The sequence below is a fragment of the Microtus ochrogaster genome, chromosome 19 (genome assembly GCF_000317375.1).
Source record: "Microtus ochrogaster isolate Prairie Vole_2 chromosome 19, MicOch1.0, whole genome shotgun sequence".
Lineage (NCBI taxonomy): Eukaryota > Metazoa > Chordata > Mammalia > Rodentia > Cricetidae > Microtus > Microtus ochrogaster.
The window spans coordinates 22,005,743-22,016,612 of record NC_022021.1 but is presented as its reverse complement, the minus strand read 5'-3'; the positions used below and the strand labels follow the sequence as shown (position 1 = coordinate 22,016,612).

The window sequence follows — 10,870 nt, the reverse complement described above, 5'->3', positions numbered from 1 at the left end:
CTTGCTGTAGTTTGTTCTCCATCATTCACGTGTGAGAAAAGCAGCAGGGAGCTTGGGCTGTCTTTGGCATTTCGCAGCTTTCAAGCCACAGACAAGTGTGAAAATTATGACGTTTAAAAACGAAACCTAATAAGCTTTATGAAACCGTTGTTGTCGAACTCCTCTATTTCATTGTCTGCAAATGGAAGTGATTGCTTTTGCCACCACATCACAACTTAAGGTGACTGTGTCCACCCCCATCCCTCAGTTTGTTATAACTTGCTTGTTTTTATTCTTTTTTCACAGAATGGACAGTTTAAATGAATATTCCCGTAATTCATTTGACCTACAGTCTCTATTAAACTCACTTCCTGGAGATTTGGAATTTAAGCAGATCTTCAGTGACATTGGCGAACAGATGGGGCAGAATGCTGCGAGGTAACTCTGGCTGCTGTTTAAGTTGTCTCTGTGTTTTACTCACTTACAAATCATCTTCTTTAGATTCAGAATTATCTCTTTTAGTGTTGTATGTCTTTCTTACCATTAACTTATTGAAAGATATTGACTACTGACTTTGAAGCTAGTCTTGAACTCAGAGTCGGCCTGCCCCTGACTCCCAAGTGCTGTAATTAAAGGCTTGAGCCATCATGCCCGGCTCCAGATTTCCATTAGTATATTTAGAAATTAGCATTCCTGCTTGTCTGATGAGGTCAAAACTTAAATTTGAAGTGGAAGGAGCAAAGTAAAATGATGGTGTCTGGTCATAAGTGCTGTAAACAAAGCCCGTAAGAGGGATTATTTTAGAGCAAGGGATGCCTATATTCCCAACACGATGAATGGAGAGACAGGAAAACAGTAGTAAGTCTAGGGGACAGCATACTTGAGACCCTGATACAAAACAAGGTAAAAAGAGTTTTAATTGAGTTTTTAAGACCAATGCTTTAAGAAAAAGGAGAGAAAGTAAATCTTTTCATTTCAATGGGGAAAATTAAACTTTTTATTTAGAATTTGGTTTTGTCATAATCTAATATATATTAAACGTAACATGTATGATATAATCATACTGTTAAGTATAGATATTTAATTTAAATTAACTGAATAATTTGTTATGTAACATTTTGTTTTGTATTTTATGATAGTTTAAAAACTAGAGAAATGAAAGGAACGTTAAACAAAATAGATGACAAGCCATTTATGTAAATTGCAGAGCTACTTATATTTTTAGTAGAAATATTTTCTTTAAAGATTAGCTTCCATAGTAATTGGTTTAGTGCCATCAAAACAAAGCAAGGCACTGAATGATGTTTTTGTTATATATTGCTTCATTATTTGCTAAATAGTTCTCTATTTTGCCCCCACTTGATCAATAAAAATCATATTTAAGAGTATAATAATGATTAAAACTTTTTGCATTTATAACTTATTATTTAGGTTGAAATTTGATGTTGATTTTACAAGAAAATCATAGTATAGGACACAATTCTTACATTAGAAGCCTTTTATTGCCCCTATATTAAAAATGAACCTATAGCCTCAAGTGACCATTGATCTTCACCAGGGATGGAAGAAGGGAGTAGCTGTATGTGCTGTATACCACATTTAGAATCAACTCTATTTTTCATCAAATTCAATTATGTTTTTATTATACTCTAGAGAATAAACATAATAGTATAGAGTACATATATTTTCAAAAATAAAATACTGAATAATAACTATGGTTCACAAGAGTATAAATCATTTATGCACTCATGTATTGCCTTCTAACAGAATAGCTTTTAGAAAATTGTATGTCGTGCCGAATCAGTTATGCCACACTTACACTTCAGCAGTTGAATTGCCCTGGGTATTTCGTATTCGAACAGTTGTATTTATCTCCTGGTGGTGCACATGGAATGAGTAATGAACATCTGTATGATATGGGTTTTCCACATTACTTTTAGAAGAAAAAGAACATTAGCAATTCACTCTTAAATACAGTATTTTTTTTATGCTTGAATTTTCCAAGCTGTATTTCTTACAGTGACCCTGACAACTTAAGTGTGAATTCCTTTTCCTTCTTCTTAATATCATCAAGTTTTATGAGCCACGGAGTCTTTCACCTTCCCACAGCAGTGATTCATCAGAATGGACCAGTGCGCCCAGAGGTCACTGAACCTTCACCTGCCTTTCAAGAGAGGCAGTCATTTTCTCAAGTCATTCTCATGTTAATTTCTTTATTCCACTCAAGCTAAAACTATGTGACTTGTACTTTTGAGGATAGAAGTCAGTGGCAATGCATTATTTACTTTAAACGCATATCACAACTGATAACAAAAGTATAAATACCCCACATAGATGAGTACTGTGGATTATACCCACAGTTGAATAGTATAAATACCCCACATGGATGAGTACTGTGGATTATACCCACAGTTGAATAGTATAAATACCCCGCATGGATGAGGACTGGATTATACCCACAGACAGTTGAATAAGAAAGTTGCACAAAGCCTTTAAACAGTTTTGAGCTGACTGGAACTTATTAGTTTAATGAGATATAGAGGGACAGAACATTATACACATATTTTTATTCTTCTATTTTCTAATTATGGACAACTTGTATTTAGTTCTTAGATCAAATTTTGTTGACACTGATACAATTGCCTACTGCAATATTTATTTTTCCAGTGAAAAATAGAAAAAATACAAAAAATAGGTAGAAAAGTGCTGTAAAAATATCTCACTAAAGCAGCTCATGTTGTCAATTTGAGTTTTGTGGCTATTTAAAGAGGCAAGTCTAATATTTGTCAGACTTTTTAAGTTTTGTAGTAATATTTGAGTTCTAACAATAAATATGCTTATTGTATTACTGCTCTTTGAATTATATTTGTAATGTTTTCATAACTGACTTTCCTACTAAAGGAGATTTTGAGTAATTCTACAGTTAAGTATTTAATTCAAAATAACAACATACGGTATTAAGAAAACTTAGACTAACATCTATTGACAGGGTCTACACGTTACACGTATTTTGAAATACAGTCTTCAAAAATACTACCTTTGAGATGTTTAAATTTATTTATTTATGTTTAATTTTGATCTCGGTTAGATAAGATGATTTGTTAGGTATGGTTACATACTTCATTGGGAGCCTAAATTTTGGAATAGCCTTTTATATAAGTCGACATGAAATCAAATAATTGCATTTTTAAAACAAGATGCGTGGTGTGTGAATGACAGACTGACAAGATAATTTTATAGCGGCTGAAAGCACAATCAAGTGAAACAAGTGCAGCTTTTTAGTTCCTAGCACTGCGGGAGGCCCCTTGCAATGCCTGCCTAGTCCCTTTGTCAGTGTTTGGACAAATTACTGAAGTGCCCAGCACTCTGGAGGCTTCACATACTTTTCAACATCTTTCCTGGCCTCCTCCCAGGTTCAGATGTTGGAGAGATGAGCTGAGAGGCTGAGTGAGAGCTGAGGGAAACTGTGTCCTGCTGCTGCACTCTATCAGGTTTCCCTGAAGGAAGCTCGGGAGGACCCTACTGTACAAACTTTTGATACATGTATCCAGACGCCTAAGGCATCATGTTTGTAGGTCCATGGGAATGCTTCAGTAAGAAAGAAAGGGCGCACCAGACCTAGAGCTGGCATTTCTGAGGACTGCCGTCCCCTCAGGAAAGTCGCCGCTGTGGCCAGAGAAGTATTTTTCTTTTAAGTTCTTGGTTTTCATGAAAGTGCTCTGGGATTTTCAGAATTTATTTTTTTTCAGGTAACTTTATTTAAATTGACTCATGTCCAGAAGTCTCCTGGATAGGTTTACTCTGCCAACCCGTACCTAATAAATTTCAGGGACATAAGCATGAATTTTAATAAGCAGAACTTGGCCACTAAACGCCACAAGGTCTTATCATGTGGAACCTATAATTAATAACAATTATTAATTATTTTTTACTAACAGTCTTCCTTGATAGCATTAAGAGAAAGTTGCACCACTGTCAGATTTGGGTGAGTTCACTCAAAGTAATGTGTTTTTATAAACATTCTTGTTCTTGTACTTTAGATATTCCACCATCATGTGGGTCACCAGTTTGCCCCATAGAAGATTTATAAGCATAGATATAAAAATTATATATGGATATTCATGTCACGGCCACCCTCAACCCGCAAGGATGACGCGACCACCGGAGCTCTTCTCACTGCAGTTTATTATAGGACTTTATTCACTTTCTCTCTCTCCTCTCTCTCTCAGCCCTTAAGTAGGCATGGGCAACCAATCCCAAACTGCCAGGTGGGCACTGCCCATAGGTTCACGCATATGCAGGCAGTTGATAATCATTGCGTGATCATAGCATAGGTCAGGCCTTAGCCATCTCAGGAGTTGATTATACATCTCCATCAGGTGTAACACCACGCAGCTCGCTACATATTCATATAACAGCGCATTTATGAGTAGAAATTTTAAACAGATATATTAATATTTAATATGTTTTTTTAAAAAGCTTTTTTGTAAGTAAGGCAGCTCATCTTTGTGCTCTATGAACTTATAAAATAGAGAAAAAGTAAAATTTAAACTTCATCCAATTATTACATACATATCTATTAACATTTGTTTTCTTCCAACCTTTTTATGTATTTTGGTTTTGGAATAAGCTGAATGTCAACATAAGTATTTAACTGTACTAATATTGTGTAGATGGTGTTTTAAATCCGAAGCTTTCTGTAAATGCTTCTTGACTTTTACTATTGCATTGATTGCAATCTTGCATGTCCCATCCTTGGCCTTTTGGCATGTAATGTATGGCTCTGATTTCCACAGCCATTGGGTGTGTTCTCTACTTCTGTTTACTGTAAGCAGTGCACTACATCTGGGCCTCATGCATACTTTAATGCAAGTAGTTGGATATTTACTATTTCTCCAAATACAGTATTTCAATAAAAATTTGAACCATTTCCAACTATGAATGAAAATGAATAATAACCATTTCTTACTATTTTAGCATCATGTGGATATTCTATAGAGTTGTATGTTTAGATTGTGTTCAATCATATAACAGTTATATGTTTAAATTGTGTTCAATCATATACCATGTAGGCATTTAAGAACCTATGATATTGTGAGATGGTATTACCTACATCCTACCAAAATAATTATTTTTCTTCTTTGTAGCATAGAGCATTGCATTGAAGAAATACAGTTTGAAGTAAACAAACTTTGTCCAGATGTGCAGCTGCAGACAACAACTGACTGCTTCAAGTGGCTAGCTAGCTATGATTCTGTTTCATCTAAGTCAGCATCTATTTCCCATGGAGATTTGATAGCATTCCTCAAAATAATGGTAAAAAAATTGTTGTTTTATGGTAGAGTGGGGAAGCATGGAATACAACTGGTTGAATTACAATATGTAAATGTTTATTGCATTGGTAATATCCTGTCTTATGGAGGGGTTTGGGTTTGTGGGTATGTTTTTGTCTTTTTGTTTTTGGAATATGTTTCTTCCCCTGCCAAATTCTATAACTTATTTTTAAAAATTTTAGCACCAAAGTAAATTGTATGGAAATGGAAGTTAAATAGCCTCCTTTCTGGGTGGCGTGTAATGTGATATGCAGCATGCTGATGCAGAACACGCTGATATGATCCAAGATTGTCTCCAAAGAAGTTCAGATTGTTAGACTTTGTGTTCTTTCCCAATGCTAATTTTCTCTGTGCTCAAACCACAGACAGTAAGAGCCCCTTGTTTGTATCTGAGGTGTGTGTGCCCACACCTCTCATTCTCTGTATTCTCACTTACAATAATACCCACTTCGTTTTGTTTCAGTGGAAGCAGAAATGTATACAAGACCACTGTTAATTGATGTTCTCTTTATTGCCAGCTGCCTACTAGAGGGAAGTTTTTTTGGTTAACCTTTAACAAGAATAGTTATTGTTAAACCCACATCTACAGGGGTGGCTAGGTTACAAAAACAGATTCTCATAGAAACAGCACCATTTTTAGGAAGCAGAATTTCTTTAGCTATGGTTTTAATTTAATTTAGTAGGGAGAAAAGGACTGTTTTTGTCCTAACATCAAAAGCAGCGACCAAAGCAGATGTGGAAAGTATCTTGAGGTTTAGGATGACAGAATCAGATGAAAATAGTTTTTGTCTGTTGTTATTATGTCTCTTTTATGCTTATGAAGTAATACAAGGAAAACAAAGGAAGACTATATGCCCTGAAGCTTAACCTTTTAGGAAATTCTTCTCACCCATTACCTCTTGAAGGTGGAGCCTTGCAGAAGAAATATGGATGTAGTTATTCCTTTAATTTCTATTAGGAGCCATGTGTATTGTATTTCATTTGTTTTGATGTAATAATACTTTCTCTTTTAATTAAAAGCAAAGGATTTCAATTATCTTTTCATCTGTCACACAGAAGTCATTCTCTATTCACTGCAAATCAGCGGCCAACTTAATTTTGCTCGAATTCATGTTTTTTTTTTTTACATAATTGATCATGTTATTTTTGAGCAAATAACCATGTTATCAAAACAGATTCAAATTAAAATAACATCAGTTTTTACATGCTAATTGTGTCAGTCTCAATGGCATTTTTATATAACTATTCTTTACCAAAAGTTATTAACTAGGTAAGAAATTGGTCTTTAGAATGATATTTTCAAGTTTTAAGTAATCATACAAAACACGTCTTGAACCACTGTAGTCTACGGGTTTTTGTTTGGTCAAATATTTACAACTATTAGCTGGCTTAGAGAAATGTAAAGATGAGATGCTAATCTAACACATCTGACTCATTGAATTGCCTTAGTGCTGCTGGGTCCTAGACTCTATGAGAACATTTCCTATGTCAGAGCTCTGTAAAGCTCTAAGTAGTGCGAGCTTTGAGAGATGTGCAGAGGCTCCCGGCGGAGAGGATGAAGCCGAGTGTCTGTGCTCAGTTCCCCACTCCACATACTCCACACTCACACTCACACACGCCGGATATCCTTACCCAGAAATGAGACTCCTAGAGCTTTCAGATATCAGTGTCATAGAATTTTCCTCACGAATAAGCCAGAGAATATATGGGAAAATGTTTTTTTATATAACAAGATATAGATATTGGCTGTAATTATTAAAATAGCACATTAAATGTGCATTGAAGTGCGTACTTAGAGTGAATGGGGACCAATCCTGAATTATACGTAATACCTGTTCTTTCTTTATCAATAAGAAATTTCAAAGCCAGACTAACTTTTATGTCGTTGGAGCCTTGCTTCCATTTGTTTTCTAATAAGCTTGTTTCTCCTTACAGAATGGGAACTAATTTCAGTAGTGGCTGAAATGGATATAATTAGGAAAATCCTCATGTGTGGAGAATGTAGTGCAATTCAGAGTCCAAGAAGAAAGTCATCTGTTGTTCCTTTATTATTCCTCTTACACCTGCCATTGTTTCCTACCAACACAAAAAGTTAAAGGAATAATTCCCTAACATCTCTTGGGAAGCCTTTCTGATTTCTTTATCCCAGTTTGAGATAGTTATTTCTTTGGAGACAACAGAAATATTCTCATATTAATTTTTAAAGTAAAAATCTTTCTTAACATGGTTGTCAGTAATGAATTTAAATGAAAGTTGAAATCTCCCAAAGAATTAAATTGTATTTCTCAGGATGGCAGGTATTGGTAACTCCTAGGCACCAACTATATTTAATTATTTTGTTCTAGAATTATCTTAATGATTTTTATTTTGTTTGAGGTTTTATAGTAAGTATATTTATTCAGGCATAAAAAGTATCTGCCAGGAATTAATTAAGACATGATCTTAATTTTATTTTGTCTGAAGAACTCATTTTTTTCCTAACAGCTCTGTATTTAGTAATGTAGCTTTGCTACAGCTTGGTTACAGAGAATAGTGAGGGCTACAAGGTGCATGCATGTGCAGAGGTACAACTCAACAAATAGCCGATCCATAGTGGTTAATACATTCTATACTGTCAGCATTGACTGAATCCTAAACACCTTACAAAACTATGTTGTGTATAGGACAGTCACTCTAAATTTTAATCAGTTAAGAAATTATGTGCTTAGAAATTATTTTTGTTATGCTCAGATTTAATTACGTGTCTAATGGTGTCATTCACTTTTATCAGCAAGATGTATTGAATAATGAAGAAAATCAAGAAGAAATGATCCTGGATCTACTCTGGGACCTCTCCTGTCAGAGCAACATCTCATTCCTGTCACTCCTAGGTGGGACCTCTTTCTCTTTCCTCTCCAGGATATGTCTGCATTCTGTTGAAGATTACTCCTCTGTGGATGTAAAGTCTGTTTGGGATGATATAAGATTACATCTTCGACGCTTCTTGGTGAGCAGGTTAGAAAGCCATAATGAGATCAACAATTCACAGCAAAGAATTGAACTGAAAAGTCAATGTATGCAGCAGCTCCTCCTGCTTTACCCAGAATCAGAAGTGGTTGCCAAGTACCAAAGCATACAAAAGAGACTGCTGGCTAAATTTCTGCAAAACTCCTTTCCTTCCTACAACAGAGATTCAGATTTAGAAGTAATTGTTCATGGATCCCAAAATACAATGCTCACGATATATTCAATGATAATAGAGGATTTTAACATACTATGTGAAATTTTAGCTCCATCCTCAATGACACAATTCATTAAAGAATCTTACCTGGATACAATTACTGAAGAAATGGCAAAAATTCTTGAAAATTTTTGTGAGCTGCAGTTGATAAAAAATGCTGTTCCTGTAGCTAAAACAGTCAAGAGCTCAAGCAAGCACAGAGGAACCATGCGTGCTTCGGGTCAGTGATGCTCACATTTCTGTCTGATTTCACTCTGCCCTTTCCATCTTTAACTTTCAGGCTCTCCTGTTGTTGGTATGTGGTTCAATCCCATTGCAGGCTTCAAGATAAACCAGAAAATAAATGAATGAGCTTTCAGCTCACATGTTCCCTTTTCTGTACGTGCAGTCATGGAAGTGTTTCATCTCTTGTTAAATTGTTAGTGATACTGAAACTGGAAGTCATATAAAAATGAAAGTATTAGCTAAAAGAAACTCATATGTGTGCATGCAAATATAAATGTATGTGCAAATCTGTGTACAACAGAAGAGAATGAACTTTACTGTATCTTCTAAAGACAGAACAGTATTACTTAAGAGGAGTTGTTGAAAATTGGTTTAAATTTACATTAACTAAAATTAGAAGTCAAAAAATTACATTTTAGTGAGGCAGTTATATTAAATATAAATTTTAAATAGTTACCATAAAATATTTTTTAGTTGCTTAAGCAGTATAGCACCTTATGAAACATTTAATTTTTTCTCTATTTTGTATTACAATATATAAATAAAATGACTTAAAATTTCTAATTTTATTCAGTTATTAATGAATAAAGAAAAGAAAAGAAAAGGAAAGAAAAGAAAAGAAAACACTATGATAAACTTTCTTGTTATGGTGGAAACCAGTGGAAAAAAATAAAAATAAAAATGTGATTGTGTTATTATCAATTATGAAACATTAAGAAATTTTTATTTCTAAATGAGTTCATAAACTATATTATTTAAGTATTTGAAAATTATCCACTGGTTAATTACTTGCCAGTTGACATTTTGCATGTCACTGTATATTTTACTTAAATTAGTGTGATAGATACATTTTCAAGGAAGCCAACATCCTCTCGAAGTTCCAGTCTTCACTTCCGACGCTAACTCATACTGTGTAGCAGGTGTGTTGGTTACCACTGGGACAAAGGTGACATTGCGGTCCTCTAACTCAACAACAATATCGTGGTGGGTCTATACCAAGCAAATATACTTTCGTCTTATTGTTAACACATAATTTTGAAATACATTTTATGCCTGTGCATGCTTTTAAAAAATATTGTGTGTGTGTGTGTGTGTGTGTGTGTGTGTGTGTATTAAATCTGTTTGCTTATGAAGTTTTTTGTGTACAAAAGTTTTGTCTGGGCTAAGTACAGTTTATATTGGAAGATAGGATAATTCAGTTGAAATGAGTCTTGGGCTGCTACAGAGGCAAAGTATGTAATTCCACTTTAACGCTGGGGTTGGAATTAGTTCCCACAAACCTAATTGCCTTGATCCATCTCAAACACTGTTACCTGTATTCTCATAGTTGTCACTTTTAAATAGGTTCTTTCTATATTTTAGGCACTGTGCTGAGAATATTTTACATACAGAAATAAATACTTATATTAACTCACTCTGAATTGTGCCCAGTCAGGATTCCTATCCACACCAAAGACTCCTATATAGGTTTGTGTGTGTGTGTGTGTGTGTGTGTGTGTGTGTGTGTGTGTGTTTTGTTTGTTTGTTTTGTGTAACACCTGTTTTCAACTACTATACTATTGCACTGTTTCTCAAAGTATAGAATGAACTGTTCTGTCATCAGGAGTAGAAATTTCAAGCTTTCTTGGCCAAGTAGGCCACCTGAAAATAATTTAGTTCAGCCTTATTGACTGTTTGTCAAATGATTCATTTAGTAGCAACCATGTTTAAGATTACGAGGCAGACACTAAATCAATAAGGAAACCAAAGAGTCCTTACTACACATAAGAAGCAATAGCTTAACAGACCAGTCATGCTCTTGTTTCTTTCCAGAACACAATTGTTTTGACCCAAGGACAAAATTTTGTTTATTAACAAATTACCACTTCAAGAAGCAACAGTAATTTGTATTCCTTTTGGAATAAAATCTGGATTGACTAAATGGGAAAGTATTATCTTTAATATAATTATATTTCTCTATGATCAATGATATTTTGCTATTATACACTAGACTATAGAAAGCGCATTGCTTACGTAAAAATTTATTGGTTGAAATAGGGACTTGTATCATTTTACCTAATTCTAACCTCCTGACATGGTGTTCAGTATCTTCACTGAACAAAGCGAAAACTGA

At 34.5% G+C, this 10,870-nt stretch overlaps 1 protein-coding gene across 2 annotated transcripts in view; it reads left to right on the top strand.

Annotated features, from left to right (window-relative positions):
* Window positions 1–10,870, top strand: part of Kiaa0825 (KIAA0825 ortholog) — a 309,933-nt gene that overhangs the window by 50,334 nt on the left and 248,729 nt on the right. For both annotated transcript variants that reach the window (XM_026783754.1, XM_026783752.1), the window contains exons 2-4: window positions 286–417; window positions 5,127–5,295; window positions 8,083–8,752. In XM_026783754.1, the coding sequence (XP_026639555.1) occupies window positions 287–417; window positions 5,127–5,295; window positions 8,083–8,752 (970 nt within the window). In that variant the 5' untranslated portion in view covers window position 286. The remainder of the gene's footprint in view (window positions 1–285; window positions 418–5,126; window positions 5,296–8,082; window positions 8,753–10,870) is intronic.